This window comes from Halyomorpha halys, unplaced genomic scaffold, assembly GCF_000696795.3.
Source record: "Halyomorpha halys isolate HHAL.00 unplaced genomic scaffold, Hhal_1.1 Scaffold315.1, whole genome shotgun sequence".
Taxonomy (NCBI): Eukaryota; Metazoa; Arthropoda; class Insecta; order Hemiptera; family Pentatomidae; genus Halyomorpha; species Halyomorpha halys.
In genome coordinates, this window is record NW_027105587.1 from 214,514 (window position 1) to 233,356 (window position 18,843).

The following is an 18,843-nucleotide window of genomic DNA, read 5'->3' on the forward strand; positions in this document are numbered from 1 at the left end:
AAGAAATGATTGAACAGGTGGGATTTAATGGTAGGGAGTGTATTGGAGTGATGGATGTTGAAAGGGATGGAGTTCTGTAGGAATGAGGATCGGATAGTAAACAATCTTTTGAAAACAGCGGTTCAGTGAGCCCTTGTGTAAAAATCTGAAGACCTGGAATGGATATTGCAGGAACGACCAGAGGATTTGATGACCTGGAAGATGAAGGAAGCCACGGAATACTTACGATGGTAGGAAGGATCTTCAACTCTGCATAAAAACGGGAAACAGAGGCATTCCTTAGGATCCCAAAGATGAATCGTGAACACCGCAATTTATCAAACGTAATTGTCACCATATACTGGCTCTTCTTTCAACTGAATAGAAATCATTTCTGAAAACCAATCTACTTGGACAATATTGGCTATTTCACAAGGATTATTTTTGTGTGAAAAAACTTATTTCATATTTTCGGCCCTTAGATCACTTGGTACAACAACACTTCATAAGATTCTAATCTTACTCACTAATAAACATAAAAGTTATAATTTACAGGGTATTTAATGTAAAGTGGCCCAAATATTTTTCACTTCTTTATTATTAAATTAATAAATATTTTGAATTAGTAAAATAAATTGTTCTTTCATAATTGTTGGTAAATAATTTAAGAAATTACTTGTTTTTCAGAAATAATACTACACTTTCAGGCTTAGCAATATTTTTAATAGAAATAGGATGAAAAATACCTAAAAATGATGTATCATGTCTCTAAGATTTCAGACAATTGTAAAGATATTGAGAATACAAGATTCTAAAATGGCCCAAATTCATCTATTTTAAAGATATCAAAATATATTTTGTAGGATATTTCATAATTTCTTAATGACTAAATGAAAGTATTGAAAAGTTGGTATTATCAGTTAACTCCAAGTTTTCCTTGTGCATAAGCCCCACGTGACGTGTTTTATCAAAGTTAAAAAGTAATTGCAGAGTAGACCTAAAAATATTTACTCTGATATTTTTTTATTTGACCATCCATTTGCCCATGAGAAATATTTAGGTGAATTTATATTGGAAACCCTGAATAGCATCTAACATTACATACCCACAAAGCTTTTTAAAAGTCTTAGGTTCAATGTGTTATAAAGTACTCATTTTATTAGTAGATCCTTAGAAGTTTTTTTTATTAAGATTGAACTACAATCCAAAGTTGATCGAACATAAAATAAATTGTCTTCTTCAGCCAAGTATGAACTTGAACACAGGGAAAATATGCCTAAGATGAAGTCTAAAGGTTATTGATTGATATAAAAACAAAGAAAAGAAATAATCCAAGATTGTTATAAATTTGGAAAGTATGTTTATTACTCAGCACAAGACCAAGAAAATTGGAGAAGGCAGTTTGAGTTGTCTGTCTTTAATAGATAAAAAGATCTGTTAATGGGTTGTAGCCCAATAATAATAATAATAATAATAATAATAATAATAATAATAATAATTGTTACTATGTACTCTTCATTTACTTAAATTTGTTATTGATTTAATTATTATTGATAATAGTGGGTTTCATTCTGGATCAAACCTGAAGCTGCTCCTGCAAGAGTAACACTCGGTGTCACATCTTTGCTAACACTGTCAACCCAGCATGCCAAATCTCAAGCCTCTTTACCTCCAGTATCGTACTTGAAAGCTGTAGATGCATTTATGTCAGTGTGTACCGTGTAAGTATGTACATTATAGTTTGTTAATTCAACATGGAATGCTGGAATCATATTTTATTTTATGCTTTTTAAATAGCTTGAATCAGTGGTTTCTGACTACTGTATTGACATCATAGGTTCAAGATTGTAACATTAAATATTTTTCTTTCAGCTTTTAAGATGCCTTTATCCCTTTACAGCTTAGTATTTTTATGATTGCAACTACTAATGCATAATTCTTTAATTAATTATTAATCTGTAATGAATATTAGTTGTTGTCCTATTTTAAAATAATATATAATTATTTAATGAAAATTTATAGGTAAGCATTCTAATAAATTAATACTTTTATGTGCTACAAAGAGCATTTTATTTTGTTAAACTGACTTGAGATAATTTTTCAATTGATATTTTAAAAGCAGGGTAACTAATTAAAGACAAAAAGATAATGACAATAAATATATTTTAAAAAAAATATTGAACCAATGAGCTCAAGTAAAGGAGGATTTTCCCCCTTCTTCACTGATTGACAGTTTATAAACTTAAAAAATCTTTGATAAACAGATTAAAGACAATTTTTGTTATTCCAGAAAAATCTTGAATAAACAAAAATGAGCTCAATAGAGTGGTTTACTCTAAGCCTGTTCTCATTACCTCTGATGATTCCTTTTTTATGGAGAAAAACTATGAGGGATGTTAACAACTGAATGTTATTAACCCAGCACAAGATTTGCTCTTATTTATTGATTTGTAGATTATTTAAAACATCATGGGTTCCTGATTTGATGTTGTAGCAGTGATGATATATTTAAAAATGCCTTTCAGAAATTTATTTTTTCTCTGTCCCCAACCTTTGAAAGGAGAACAGATTTAAAAAATATGAAAGATCAGGGATATGAGTGGAATATTGCTTTTTTTTGCTGAATGATATTTTATAAAATCCTTACTGGAATACTTAATTTTCTCTTGATGGAGAAATAGCTTCACCAGATTGATGAATGCTATTTGATTCACACTTCTACGGTATACTGAGAAGTAAAATGAGTATGTGGAGTTAGTCAGGATATAAATCAGGAGATTAAAGCCAATTGCTGACAATTTTATCTGCTCGGAATAATGTAAGAACAAGATTCTAACAACCCTACTGCTACTGTCCCCTAGATTCTAGTAAAATTGATTTATTATCATAATAGATATTTATCATATTTTAACATATATCAATTTAGAACGTGACAGATTCAGGAAGAAAGAAAATTTTAATTGACTAGAATATTTTTGATTTCATGGATAATACTCATAATTTTTATAGCTTATTTATTATATGTTATTATTTATTATATAATGTTTCTATTATAACAAGTTCACGTTCCTAAAAAACATCAATAAATTTCACATATTTATGATTCATATAATTCATTCATATGTAGATTCATATAAACTTATTAACAAAATTAATTCTTAAAATAGTTTTTGGCTTTAGATTTGTGTTTATGGCACTTATGGAATATTGTTTGGTAAATATTGTGCTTGGTGACTCTGATGCTCCCAAACCACCACCACCCAGAAACGATAACAGAAACTGCATTAAGGTATATTTAAAACAATTTGTATTATTTCATGATTTGCATATAATAGTATATGACTTCTAGTAGAGACGTAGTGAAATTCTCTTCTTCTTCTTTCTCTTCCTCCGTAGTGCCTTTCAGCGTGGAGGTGCCTCTGTCCTGCCAAACCAAGCCTCTCGATCCCGAGCCAGCATCCTCATGGCATCCCAGTTTTTCCCTCTTTTTTCTCCCACTCTGGAGCTGTAGTCCTTCCATTGTATTCTGGGTTTCCCTTTTGGTTGTTTTCATGTTGGTCTGGCCTCAAAATATTTTCTTGGATCCCTGTCTTCACTCATCCGACAGAGATGTCCAAACCATCTGAGTTGTCTCATTTCATTGGTATCCTTTATGGAGACAGTTCCAACATCCTGTCTTGTTCTCTCATTTTGTATGCGATCCCTCCTAGTTCGGCCTACCTCTCTCCGTAGGTATCTCATTTCCATTGCAGTGACTCAGTTTAGGTGCTTATCTAGTAGTACCCAGCTTTCACTTCCGTAAAGGAGGGTAGGTAGGTATATAGCCTTAGAGATATGTACTTCAACATTCTTCTCTACCTCCCTCTTTCCTATAACTGTGTTGCAGGGAGAGGAGTTAGTATATTGCATTTGTCTTATTTATCCAATTGGATATCTCTTGGTCTATCTTTCCATTCCTGCTGATCACTGTTCTCGTCCACTATTTCTATTTGTTCACCTTTGAAAAGTATTTCAATGTTTTCCGGTTCCCGACCTATATGCATTATTTTGCTTTTCCTGACACTGGTGGCCATTCCCTTTCTTTCCAGCTTAGCTTCCCATTCAGTTACAGCTTGTTGTAGGTTCTCTTTATTATCTGCTATAAGGACAATGTCATCCACTAATACCATTGCCTGGGCCAGTATTGTCCTCATGTTCCATTTGTCAATAGCAGTGCGGGCTGTCGTCTGTTTGCACATTTTCAGGATTTCATCCATATAATTGATGCTCAAACTATCTCCTTGCTTTACTCCTTTCTCAATTGAAAACTCTCATGTTTTTATATTTATTTATTTTTTAACCTTATGGTGTTTGAAATTATTTTTATTTTGAATAATAGTAATAAGTACATTTAATGTTCATAATAATTAAATGTACTTATTACTATTATTCAAAATAAATTTGCTTATTTAATTTATTTTGAATAATAGTAATTATTGTAAATTAAATTCTCATAATAAAGAAAATAAATAACAAAAACAAAGAAATAGAAAATATTTTCGTTTAGTACCTCCTTTTTTATTGTTACTTCTCTTATCTTTTTTCTCCCTTTAACCCTTTCGAGTTATTACCTATTTCCATTTTAGTCAGTTGATTCAATCATAGTTAGAACAGGAATATATTACATTTTCTTGATTTTATTTCTCTTATTATGCCATTTTAATTTTTTTTTCTCTCTATACGGTTTATACAGTTGACATCCCAATCCACCCTAACACAGTCCTAACTATATACACTGAAGACGCATGTATACTGTCTGTAAATAATGACCCCACTACTGCATCAACCAAACTCTGCAGTCACACGTAACATCCATTGAAATATGGGGTCACAACTGGAGAATAAAAATAAATTCTGACTAATTCCATCCGATCACCTTTACTCTCCATCATAAACCTCCACTCTCCTGCCCTATAGTTCTTTTGTTTACTATCCCATTAACACCTGTTGAACAGATTCACTAATTAAGACTCCATCTTGATAAAAGACTTACTTGGAATCCCCATACTAGACTGATACGATAAAAAACTGCTCATGAATTTTGATAACTACAACACCTACTTGACAAATACTCTAAACTTCCCACTTACTACAAAAAACTCTTACAGAATATGATAATCAGACCAATTTGGACCCACGGAATTGAGCTTTGAGGCTCTACCAAACCATCAAATTCCTGTGTCCAATCCTACCAATCTAGAATCCTCCTAATTATGCCACAAATAAACTTGTCCATAAAGACCTCAATATCCTATATGTTGCAGATTTGGCCTGAAATAGATGAACATCCTTTCATTCCAAAATCCTTACCCTTCCAAACCCATTAGTTCTTTATCTCTCATCCTTAACAATTCCTGATAGTTCTCCAAGATATTTGAGAAGAAGATGACCATGGGATCATCTAATTTAAATCAATGATTGAAGTACCACCATTGGATGGTTCCTTCCCAAGATTATCTTGCGTCCTATAACATTTATCCAATTTAATTATTGTATTTTTTTTTTTTTTTGGTACCATTGTAAAGTTCAATAAATATATTTTAAAAAATATTAATTTTGCATAAATATCCTTAATAACATAAATTACTCTTTATTTATGTAATGAAAAAAAAGATGGTCATGGAAAAAAGGGTATTTAAATACTGGGTCATTGCTCTATTTATGTTATAAATATCTTACTGTACTTAGGTAAACAGTGAAATTTAACTAAGTTGTTTTGAAATTAAAATTACTATTACATATAAGCATTCATACTTTTGCTTATTAATTAAGAAAATAATTATACTAATCAGTATTATAATTAATATAACATCTATTATTCTATTGGAAATAAGTTCAAAAAGATGTATCTTGAATATCACTAATAATTAATAATAAAAACATTTCTTTCATAGTTTCTATGAAATGTAATTTATTTTTTAAGCAGGAAAATATTCTGGAGTTGAGAAATCAAGGAGTGCCTCCACCTCCACCTCGTCCAGTTGTTCAGCCTCCAAACAGAAATAGAATGAGGGCAATTGGAATTGATAAGTTCTCCAGAATTTTCTTTCCATTTTTGTTTGCTGTATTGAATGCCACATACTGGTACATGTTTGCAGAGTTTCTTTAATTTCAAAGTAATGTAACTGATCAAAAAAATGTAATTAATTTTTATTTAATTTACAACCTGCAGCATTTAATAATACACTTGATGAATAACCTGCGTTTCTTGGCTGAACTTTTTGTTTAACCATGTTTAAGCTTAATAATAGTGATAACAGAAAATGTTTTCTTAATATATTATCATAAACAAATTAAAATGAATTAAATTTACAGTATTATTAGTATAGTTATAACAGAGAATAATAATTTTGGAGCTTTTATTATGATAACAAATAGAATTAGTACCTTCTGTGGGTTAATTTGTGAATGTATATAATATTCTGGAATCACAAGTCAGTGAAAAATTCATGATTTATTAGATATATAATTTATATTGTTTCTATAATTTTTTTTTAGACAGTAAATGTCTGCTCACAGGAAAAGGAGTGCTTTGCTAATATGCTTTTAAGTCTTAAATAATTCAATTTTCTTAAGATGCCTAAATTATTGATTTTGCATTGAATAAATATGATTGTTTTGATAAAATGAACAATATATATATATATTTATTATATCATTGTGTAATTTATTTGCGCTTATAATTTATATCATACTGATTTATTCAATGTTTTAAACAGAAGTATCTGTAATAATGTAAAATAGTTACTACCGATTATGAGATAACATGTAGTTTAAACTTTTTGTTAGTGCCTAGGACGCCAACAATGAGATAACTCATAGTTTGTGTTATTACCTTGAATACCTTGTAGTTTACTTGTCATATTTTTCATCATGTAAGATAATTTAAATTAAATTTACCCCAGAATCCTAAAAATTGCCAAAGCAGTGATTTGTTTTTAGTTACCTCTTCAAAATTTTAGGGAAAAAATGTTATACCTTTTCTATAGGTGACAATTGATTTTTTGTGCCGTAACTATTGAAGAGTCTGGTGTAAAAAAGAGGTAGCTCCATCCTGGGAGAGTTTGGATTTCCATGTACTATGTTGTGGAAAAAAATTATTTTTTTGTTTCGTAACAGAAATTTCTAACTCCTGTCATTAATTCTTGTGTTAGGCAAGATATGAAACTAACTACCTGTCTTGTTAGTCATTACAATTACTAATGTTATACATACACACACACACATACACATATATATATTTGTAAGCAGATTAGGTCTGAGGAGTAAGTTCCTCATATTTATGGGAATAACACAGTGGTGGATTCAGGAGTTTTCTGTGAGAGGAAGATGCTCCTGTTAATCAGTTGGATTTCATACACCTAATTGAAAATATCAATCTGAATAAATAACTTAAATTTCAAATACAATTTATTTTTTAATTATGGACGTAATAATACAAGAGCCTGTTGTATTTAAGTGTAATAAAAACGTTTTCAAGAGAACAAATTTTTTCCACTTCCAGGGGAACACCCCTCAGGCTGGATCCACTAATGTAATAGAGATATAATTTTGGCTAATCTTGGAGGATGAGGTCTACAAACATAAATAGTTCTGTCAAATTTTGAATGCAAAAAAATATGTATCTTTCAAACATTATAGCATTAAGGAATAAAATTTATAATATATTATTTGCATTCAGCAAAATAATAATAAATTGTTATAAAAAATACCCAAATCTAAGATTAGCATGGCAATAACCAGAAGTCATTCACCATTGGGGTTATTCATTATAATTTTTATAAATTAAGTAAATTTTGACATTATTCTGTGTATGATATAATAATTATGTTGTATTGCAGGGTATCAAACATAAAGTGTGATGAAAAATAAAGTTGTATTAAGAAAATTATTTCTGGCATTGCTAGCATTTAATTCTTATGAATGTAAATATGTATTGGAGGGATTATCAGTTTTCATTTAGGGATCATGAGCTGGTGTAGAATAAAGATTTGTAAAGTTATTTTCATATTTTAAGTTATATCATTATTCATTTTAGAATATCAAAAAGATATTTATCTTAGGAATACATCTTTATGCATTAAATTTAACATATTTCTCAGATTTAGTTCTGAAGTTTCCTTTGTAAATATATATAAATATAAATAATTAAAGATTGTTAGTTAAAGTATGATCCTATTGCTTCATTGACTTAAATAATGATACGTTTATTAAGAAGTTTCTGTTAATTGCCTAAGATAGAGGTAAATTGTATGGAATAATTGGTTTAGAGAAAATATTTAGAATTTAGATTACAATAGTAATTAACAATGAATATGTTTCTGTCCTCAAGAAACTTTTTCAATAATATATTTCTAGTTTAAGCTCTTGAGATTAAATACTTGATTAAAAAATTACTCATTTAGCCACTACTAAAACTTGTATGAAATAGAAATATGATAATATCTGAGTAAAATTAATTTTTCTGTAATGGTGCATTGAATATCTCAAAGCTATAATGGGATCACAGTTAAGTGTCAATTCATTATCATAATCGAGGCCTTTTCCTGCTTCAATAAATAGAATTAACAATCACTTGAATTTTTTTATTTTTAATCCAATCATTGCCTTCTATTTATAATAACTAATTATAAATTGAAATAAAAATTTAAGTATTTATTTTATGTTATTATAAATTTAATTTTACATTGTACTTAATATAAATATGCTTGTGAGTGGTGCTGCTATTGGAGTATGATTTGAATTAAAGTATCAAGGCTCATCTGAAAAGTTATGAAGAGGATCCTCTTTTAATTTACAGAGACTGAAACATTGAGGATACAATATTAAAGAAAAAACCTTTATAATCACAAATGTAAGTGTATGTGTGTATAAAACTATAGTTATTAAGAATAGAAATACCATAAGTTTTCTTGCAGAGCAAAGATTGTTTAGATGTTCTTTCACCTATGTATTTCTTGTAAGACAAAAGATGTGATAAAATTATCTATTAAGTGATTATTTTATAATTACTATTATATTAACAATCTATACAACATAACTATCAGAAGAAAATGAGGGGTACCATAAAAGTTTTAAAAAATATATATAAAAAATACTCCTTGGTATAATTTATTAAAATTAACAAACACATAACTAATAGTACACAATAATTTATAGTTAAAATAAAAGTATAAGGATTCGTCACATGAATAAATTATTCTTTGTAAGTAAAATAAACTTTAGAAAGGCTGTACATGCATACATGTATATATATATATATATATATATACACACACACACACACACACACACACACACACACACACACACATACACATTAATAGTTATTACATAATAATTATGTATGAAATAACAGTAGAAACAAAAGTAAATATTCAAAAATGAGTATTTGTAATAAAAATTATACAACAATATCAAAATATTTATTTTTACAACTATGAATTACAGGAAGTACAGGATACAGCCAATATCCCATTACAAAAATAATTTGTGTATTAGGAAATAATACAGGATACATACTTATGTAATTTAAAATAAACAGGAATTGCAAAATAAAGTAATTGATATCCATAAATAGTTATAAATTAATAATACTCTTTGGGAACTTTTTATCTTTGCATACATATTTCAGAACTTGTATTTAAAATATTTTTCTTAAAGAGAAGAAAATTGTTTGGTGTCTTATTTCTATTATGAACTTTTCTATTAACAATCACCAAAGATAAGGCCCTGAATACTGACGAACCCTCAGTTGGTAGTCTCAATAACTTTAAAAACAACTATTTCATTAATATCAAGAAAACTATGTAATTAATCCTATGTTGCAATAAATAGAAAGCAAAAATTAATGAATAACAACATATTTTTATTTGTTGTAAAATGCAAATTTCATTTAAGGTAACTTGTAATTCATCGATGAGTTAAAAAATAAGCCTGGTCTGTGCTTAGTAATGTTTCTATAATATAATATTAATCTTTATTTTTGTTTTTTCAAAAGATGGTTTGATACAAGGATGCAACATATTCCCATTAGTTATCATATTATTCTATAATATATTTGAATTTAAATACAATTGCCATACAAATCATTACTTTATATACCTCAAAGAGGTACTGGCAACTCTGTTTCTTAAATGTCAGTTTATAGCATTGCTTCACTTAGTTCTTTTATTGTTAATAATGAAGTATAATTTCTTTTTTAAATACTGTTATGCTTTTAAAATAAACTTCTAATATTTTTTAGAAATCAATACATATTTATACTAGGTTTTAAATAACTAATAATACTGAGCAATTTAATAATAATACAATGAGGAATTTCCTTGTTTTGTAATCTTTTTTATCCAAAAATCATACGTTTGGTAATTTTTTTTTTTCAAAGGTATTGAAAAAACAATCAAATACAATGTTAAATTATGCAATTTGTTACTGATTTAGCAATTTTCATCAATGAAATAAATATTTACAAATATATTTACACTACTAATCGAAATTTCGGGCAAACAGAAAAAAATAAATGAAGCAATTGCTTTAAATCCATCCCTGTAATTTCCTCTATGATAAATACTTACTAAAACGCAAGATTTATTTAGTGAATTGGATATACTTGAGTAACCAATATTTTCAGTTGAATTCTACTGACAGTCAGTCGATTCCACATTTACTGTACAGAGTTATATATTTTTAAATATATTTATTCTATGGTATTTTCATTAAAAACTTGATTAATTACTGTACTCATTAAAAAAATTAATGAAAAATGTTGCTATTACCATTTATCCATTCGAAAAGCTTATAATCAATTAAAAAATTCAGATACAGATATATATTACAATGGCATTGCTCTATTGGTGTAATTTAATATTTTAATATATATGTATATAACATTACAGTATATAATAATATATAACAACACTTTTTCTTGTAAAAAAAAATAATTATAAAAAATTATCATTAATTTATGTTCATTGATTCCGTTATAACTGGAAGTTAAAACAGAAATGGAAAGTACTCATAATTACTAACATACTTCACATATTTGGTATACCACAAAAAAGAAGGGTTCATGGTATAAATTAATAAACAAATAAGTTAAAAATTGAAGGAATGTTCATAAAAACTATGATAAATGACCATGTTTCATTAAATAATCTTATTTCATTTGGGTAAATATTGTTGATGAATACTTTTTTAAAGTTAAAATCTTTTCATTCATACAATTGTATGTTTTACATTACCAAAATTGAGTTTTCAAAAAATGAATATGATAGTAAAATGGTCAATTTTATGATTCCATCTTAAACATTTTATCAAGAGTATTAATGAATAACAATTTTGTATTCGAAAACAGCTTTGGTTTTGATTGGTGCTCAAAAGAAAGAGAATGGTTTTTTTTTGTCATTTTAAGTTGTTTTTTTCTCTGTAATTGTTATTTTTTCAATTTTATATTGCTTGTAATAAAAATTTACCTCTTCAGAAAATGGCTGGTATTTAAGGAATCATGACAAGGAACATTTCTGAAATAAAAATTGAATTTGGTATGAACGTATTGATGAACATAGTAGAATGTATGCTCAAAGAAAGAATGTTTCCTATCAATCCTACATTTTAGGCTGTGGGTTACCACTTTCTCCACACATGAGAGCCTAACCACCTATTCTTGGTCATATCAGATCCTTTTTCTGCAATCATTATTGTAGGAGCATTAGTGTTTCCTGAGGTTACTTTAGGCATTATAGATGCATCCATTACTCTCAATTTATCTATACCATGAACCCTAAGCTGTGGATCTACAACTGCTCCAGTGTCACCTGGTGGACCCATTCTACAACTTCCAGCTTGATGATTTTCTGGTCCAGTATCTCTTGTAACAGCACATCTCCAATAAGCATCACATCCAAACTCAAGGGTTTCACATCCTCTCACAGGTGTTCTATCTATTCTAAGACCATATTTTTCAAATGCTTTAGCTTTAGAAAGTTTTATAGCAAGTTTTATACCATCTACTAAGACTTCAATATCTTGAGGATCAGTTAGATATCTTGCATTTATCAATGGAGGTGCGAATGGATCCCGACTTCTTAATTTAATTGTACCTCTGCTACGTGGATGCAAGAGTGTTGGAGTGAAGTTAATGACTCGTTGATTAGGAGTGGAATTATTGCCTCCATCTTCTCTTTCACCTACCTGAAAAAGAGAAATTGGTTCTTTCAGCAATCAGGTCATTCATTAAAATGAAAAGATTAAATAAATTTGTAACTAATGGTACCTAAGATAAATTTAGAAAAACAGTAATAAAATATGATACAATTTTTAAAAATCAGGAAAACAAGTGAATTATAAATAATAAATACGAATGAAAAGCCACCAGTTAATATAAAATTTTATTTAAATTTTTTCTCATGTAAATATAAGGCACTTGAATATTTTAATCAATATATCTTTTTTATTAGTTCAATGGCTAATTTATTAACCATACAATTTTTAAAATGTTTATAATAGATTTTTACTTTTTTAAAAAATAATCTTTGCAAAAAGGAGAAGAAATAAGAATATATTAGTTTTGTAGATTAATTAATTATACAAATAACTAAAACATATTATTAAAAAAAAAAAAAAAAAAATGAAGTGGTTTAAGAAAATAAATTTTAAATTGTCAACAGTACATTTCTTTTAGTATTTAGTTTTTTGTTTTTAAAGTAATTTCCATTAAATATTAACAAATTATGGATTATAAGTAAATCATACCTGACCAGTACGTGCACAATTTGCCAAGAAGCCACCAAAGAACATCTGAAGATCGGGAAAATCTCCACTTTTGTCTGAAAATCTATAGAAATAAGAAATAAAAATTAAGAAAATGGTTAACACTGAAATATATGTAATTTAATTTTTTTAGTTAATTCACATTATAAAATTAAATTATTTTAAAAGTAATGTTTTATTTTCATAAGAAAATAGCTTTAGCAGAAGTTAAATTTGTTGTAACATCTAAAAGTATCTTTTATTTACAACGGACAAAGTATCAGTATATTTTGTTTATCTTGGACAATTATGATTAAAATTATTATTATTAAAAAATCATTATTATTAAAAATTTTAGAGAATTCAAGATTTTATTTAAAACAAATAAATAATGAAAATAATCTTTATCCTGGAGCTTTCACCCTCTAAGAATAATTATAATGAATAAATAATATGACAGTTCAGCTTTTTTAATTACAGGACAAATTAATTTTCACAAGTACAGAGCATCTCCTACATATTCAGTTATGGTCAGTCATTTTTATATATAAAAGTTGGCTTGTTTAAATAGGAATGAGGAGTGATCAATGGTTTCAATAGCTTTAATGAAATTCAAGACGATGGACAGGAGTGCAATGTTATGTTGACGGCTGTGTGAACACCAGAGGCAATTTTAGTTAGGATGTATATTATAAAAAGAACAGTCTTGAATTCGGATTAGAGAGTATTAAGCTTTTGTTTGATAATGATGTTTTGTCCTTGGACTATGGGATCTTAAAAAGGTTTGGGTGACTAAATGCAATGACAGTCATTACTTGAAAATGTATTAGAGTTTTTGTTAAAGGTGAGGATGAATATTGTTTTCCTAAAGGCTGATTGAAAACTTGGGTCCAGATATAGAAGGAATCAGGTTTTCAAAAGGAAGGTGTAAATGCTTTTTAGGAGGTATAGTTTATAAAAGGTTTCTAGAATTTCATGGGGTCCTAGAATGATATTCAATCACATTTTGGATAAATTAAAAAAGGGTTGATATGGCAGAAAAAAATAGCTAAATTTGGGTGGAGGGGTTTATTTTTATGTTGAAATTTTAAGAAGGCGGAAATGCATTATGGTAATATTGGATTTGGAATATAGGCATAGTACAAAATTTGCTATTAGCTTTTGAACAATATAACTGTAGATATTACCTGGTATTTATGATGCCTGTAACCTCTGAGAGACCAGTGCTAGACATAAGACCGTCCCGAAATAGTAGATATTCCATCGCAGTGGCCCAATTGAGGGGTGTTGTAGCCGTGTCATTTATGAAGAAGTTAAGGAAATGAGCGACGTGATTGTGAAGGTTTTTCCCAACTCCATCCAAGTTGTGAACGACAGGTATACCGAGAGCTCTTAGCTCTGCCTCAGGACCTATTCCCGACAGCAGGAGGATCTGAGGTGAGTTCACTGCTCCAGCACTTACTACTATCTCATTCTTAGCCAAAAATGTTTCCAGGCGGCCGTTGGTAAACACTTCAACTCCATAAGCTTCTTTCTTTGTTTGGTTAATTAAAATTTTAGTTACAGTTGAATTCAACATAACGTGAAGATTTGGCCTATTTTTCACTGGTCTTAAAAATGCTTTTGAAGTACTCAACCTGCTTCCGTTCCTTGTTGTAGTTTGTGCAATCATGAAACCCATGTTAGATTCGCCATTGAGATCACGAACTGGATATCCTTGCTCCATAGCGGCCTGGATGATAGCGTGAGACAGTGGAGGGTGATATGGAAATCGAGAGACTGACAAGAGACCTCCAACTCCATGGTAACCTGGATCCATTTGTTCTGCCTCTTCGTTGTCTTCGGATTTCAGGAAGTAAGGTAGTACATCTTGGTAACTCCAACCAACATTACCCATCTGGGCCCAGTCATCGTAGTCTCTGCGTGCTCCACGTATATACATCATACCATTGATTACACTGGTGCCTCCAATAACCTGTAAGGAAATATATATTGTTATTACTGTAATATATTAATATATTGCAAATTCTCTCTTTTTTAAAAAAATAGAGGTGGCCATTGACTATCACTCTACTTCAAACAATCCACACCAAATACTACATATAATGAATTACAAATAAAATAATGACTCGTCAGTGAAATTTTGTAAAAACATTTTTTTTTATCGTGAAAATGATTTGGAGTCATAAAAATGCCTATGATGGAAGAATGGTTGTTAGGCAGAGAAGGAAACAAATTAGTTTTTTTATATAAAGTATTAGTTTCAGTACAAATGATGCATGTTCCTTTAGTATTTGTTTTTACATAGAATGTAATAAAAACAAAAGCAAGATGAAATAACCATCTTAAAAAATTTTATACATTATAGTAGATGAAAACTCATATATTTGAATAACTTCACCATAATATAATTTATACCATTTAGTATTAATACGCCAACGCGTGGAGTGGAGTGACCGTCAATGGCCACCTGAAGATATGTGGGTCAGAGATCATAGGAGTTATTTTATGAACAATATGGCTGTATCAATAGAAATAATCAAACTTAATAGTTAAAACCTTAATTTTATTTAATATTTGCAAAGTAATAAAGATTTTTGATTAGCTAAACCATGAACACACTTCTTCAATTCCTGTGTACTGATGGCATTGGGGAAATCCCTCTTTACTACTACTCATTTGGATCATAATTAAAAGGGTTTTAATGTTATGATTAAATAAAAAATACCAATATAAATACAATGATAAAGCCAAAATTGATTAATTTTCTTTTCTAAATTCCATTATGTCGTTATGATTTATACTGCATTCCAACCATAACTGACGATTGAAGTTATAATGGCATGGTATAATTAATCTGTTCCACCCATCAAAGATAGCGGTGCCTGTTTAGACGAATACGTATTATTTTTTTTAAAGTATATGAATGTAAAAAGTTATTAATACTTAAATGGTTGCTAATTGCACTATTAACTAATAAAACAGAGAAAGGTTAGTTTTGAATATTCTTCATTTAATTTTGTCCTCAAAATTAACTTATGAATTTGATTGTACTTTTTTCAATGTTGTAATTACGCCATTAGTGACGAATAATGCTGGATTTCTATTTAATAATATTTTACAATATTGTATCTGAAGTCAATAATTATTCTTTATTTTTGTTAATTCAAAGTCAATGAGGTGATCTTGTTTTTATTAATCATACAAAAATTACTTGAATATGAAATGTCTTGTTACAATCACAACATTCTGAATTAGATTTGTTTCATCAATGTAATCGGAACAAATGATATCCCTCTTAAGATAGCTGGAAATAATCAATTTTTTGAAGGGCGGTCGATATTCCCACACAGATTGGAAATAGCCACTTACAACTTACGAAATCTATGTAATTTCGCAACTTTCAGAGTCTAGTGAGATTTACTTTAATGGACTTCTTGACGTGACATTTCCGATAATAAATGTTTTCTTTTCTTCATTAAACGCCCTGTCTCGTCCAGACCATCCAACGTTTTCCTTCCCTTTTAGTAAGAAACCATTTATGTGCTTAGCAATTCCCAAGTGATGAGATGATTTATTATGCTACATCCTGATGACAATCAAGATTAAAAAAAAAAAAAAAAGAATTGAGACAACGAATTCTATTGCAACTAAGTACAATGGGAAGAAAAAATACCATCGTATGAACCATATCCAAAACCTTTTCAACATCTATGGTATGTATATTGAAAGTTCATGGTTAACAGAGCCCATATACAAACATTTACAAATTTTTCAGACTAACATTTTGGTTTGATTACATATGGTACCATACGGTCTAAGGGCACCATTTTAATTAACAGTCGAGTACGAGATTTTATTGAGTTCACTTCACAAGGAATTCGAAAATGATTCCATGAATAGATAGATGACTTAAATCAGTTTTTTAAATAATAGTCTCACTTATTTATTTATCTATATATGAACTATATGGTAAGGAGAAGTACTGTCATCGTGAAAAATTACAAATCTGAGTCCTTAACTAAAATTAATGTACTCTGAGTCCAAAAAACATGTCTAGCAAAATGGCGAGTTTCTAAACAGCCTAGTTCTAAAACGAAACGTTTTACGGAACTGAAATTAGATATTCGAGGTATTGATAAGCCTAGGATGTAACAACTATTTTTTTTTTTACTTTTTCTTCAAACCCGCTTAAACAAGTTTGGTTAAACTCGTTATGTCTATGTATAATCAAGTGTTATTTAACAGCAGCTAAGTCGTATCCACATTGATGTAGATCAGTTGATCAGTGTGATCAGTACACTACTGACACGGCTTATACGCCAAATTTTCGAAAAAGCTTTCTTTAGTCATATTTATTCGAAATAATTAACCATCGTGAGATTGTTATCAGTAATGATCACTGGAAAAATATAAAACAAGAAAGTATTTGATAATTAACTAAATAATAAAATACAGTTTTTCGTGTTTCCATGGGTGTTATGACAATAGTCAGATTTTAATTTTCCTCAAAATAAGTGACTAATTTATTTCTAGAATCGTGTTTTTTACATTCATATTTTATAAATTTAGTGAAAAGTGCTCATAGGGTATAAAATTCGGATTGGAGGGGTTCCGTAATTGAAGGGTTCAAAAGCATTAAATATGTACCTTGTTTGCCAGGATCTTGATAAAATTGTTCGATAAGGAAGATTTCCCTGTATTAACATTATAACGAAAAATATATTTTTTTGAAATATTTTTCTGTTTTCGAAATTCCACTAAAATATATTACAAACATAGTCTTTATTGCTTTGAGAAATCTTGAACTAATCAACTGTCAATTTTTCTTATTCGCTATACCAGGGTAGTTTTCTTAACATCAGTAAAACCTTACAATCGGACGGTCAGGGACGTAGCATCACCGGACGACTTTCACTCCTCCAAGGCAGAACGGAGGATCTAGTGGCCTAAACACTGAACAGACATAAGCCACAATCAATAGCCTTCTCTGTCCTTGCAATCAGAGTGAAAGTACGCTCTGCTCGGAACGGGTTACGGTTTTGATAGATGTACGGAACGGATAATTTGGTGCCAACGACGGGTCGTTGGAACTTAAGGTTTTACTGTATCTTAGAGGCTGTGGATAGCATGTCAACATCAACACGCTATTGCCATGTAAAAAAAATATAACGATTATTATAGCGATTTTACCGGCTGTGAGGGCTGATTGTGTATGAAAATTGCGTTTTTTTTTTTCTTATTTGTATCTTGTGGAAAGAACGGAACACAGGCGTGCGTGGTGACAGCACTTTATTAACGCATTACTGCGGAAAACTTCCTCGAAAGAGTTAGGCGCCTAAAAGGTCATCTTAAACGTTTTTGCCACGTTAGATGGTCCGCTAATGTCGCGCGATGCATTCCAGCGATATGAAATTTTCGAATAGAATTGGATTACATTTAGGATAATTTATTTTTTTTTAAATATCATTTTTAAATGAGTATGTGTACATACATATATAACGGAAATTGTCATTAACGATTAGATTATGATAATGTATTACTTCCATTTACCCAAACATGGAGTAGGGGGAAAATTACGACTGTGCAAAATTTCTACTGAAATATACGTTTTGTGGTCCGGATAACCAAGTCCTGCAAAATGGTCTCCGTGTGTGTACAAGGGTACAACCTAGCTCACAAACGAAAAATTGTAAAACTGAAATTACAAATATAAGACGGTTATATAGTCCGGGATATTACAGCAACTTTTAGGATAAAATTAACTGACCCTTTGAGGTAATTTTTAATGACTGGATCTTCAACCATAATCTACTTAGATTCTATTTTTAAATTCAATTAATTTAGATTTAAAGTATTTTTCTTAAATGTTTCCATATGAGTATGAACGTTTCCGTCAATAAATTGTTCGCGCTTGAATATCTATTAATTTTTATAGTTACGCTAGTATTAATAAAACATTTACTATAGAAGCATTCCACGCGAATCTTTTCCATCTTGAAACTTAAAAGTCTATTAATATTATCATGAACCAATAAATCCTCACTCATGTTTATAATTGCATGAATAACAGTGCAA

General features: G+C 29.4%; 2 protein-coding genes across 8 annotated transcripts in view; one reads left to right on the forward strand and one right to left on the reverse strand.

Annotated features, from left to right (window-relative positions):
* Positions 1–6,678, forward strand: part of ort (ora transientless) — a 30,166-nt gene extending 23,488 nt beyond the window's left edge. The window contains exons 9-11 of one of the 2 annotated variants that reach the window (XM_014421353.2): positions 1,540–1,700; positions 3,160–3,268; positions 5,942–6,678. In XM_014421353.2, the coding sequence (XP_014276839.1) occupies positions 1,540–1,700; positions 3,160–3,268; positions 5,942–6,127 (456 nt within the window). In that variant the 3' untranslated portion in view covers positions 6,128–6,678. The remainder of the gene's footprint in view (positions 1–1,539; positions 1,701–3,159; positions 3,269–5,941) is intronic. The other variant, XM_024362794.2, reaches the window with a different exon arrangement.
* Positions 6,679–9,288: 2,610 nt separating this feature from the next.
* Gld (Glucose dehydrogenase) overlaps positions 9,289–18,843 on the reverse strand; it is a 313,323-nt gene continuing 303,768 nt past the window's right edge. For all 6 annotated transcript variants that reach the window (XM_067052258.1, XM_067052270.1, XM_067052261.1 and 3 more), the window contains 3 exons: positions 13,953–14,740; positions 12,769–12,850; positions 9,289–12,207 (listed from right to left, as the gene is read on the reverse strand). In XM_067052258.1, the coding sequence (XP_066908359.1) occupies positions 11,641–12,207; positions 12,769–12,850; positions 13,953–14,740 (1,437 nt within the window). In that variant the 3' untranslated portion in view covers positions 9,289–11,640. The remainder of the gene's footprint in view (positions 12,208–12,768; positions 12,851–13,952; positions 14,741–18,843) is intronic.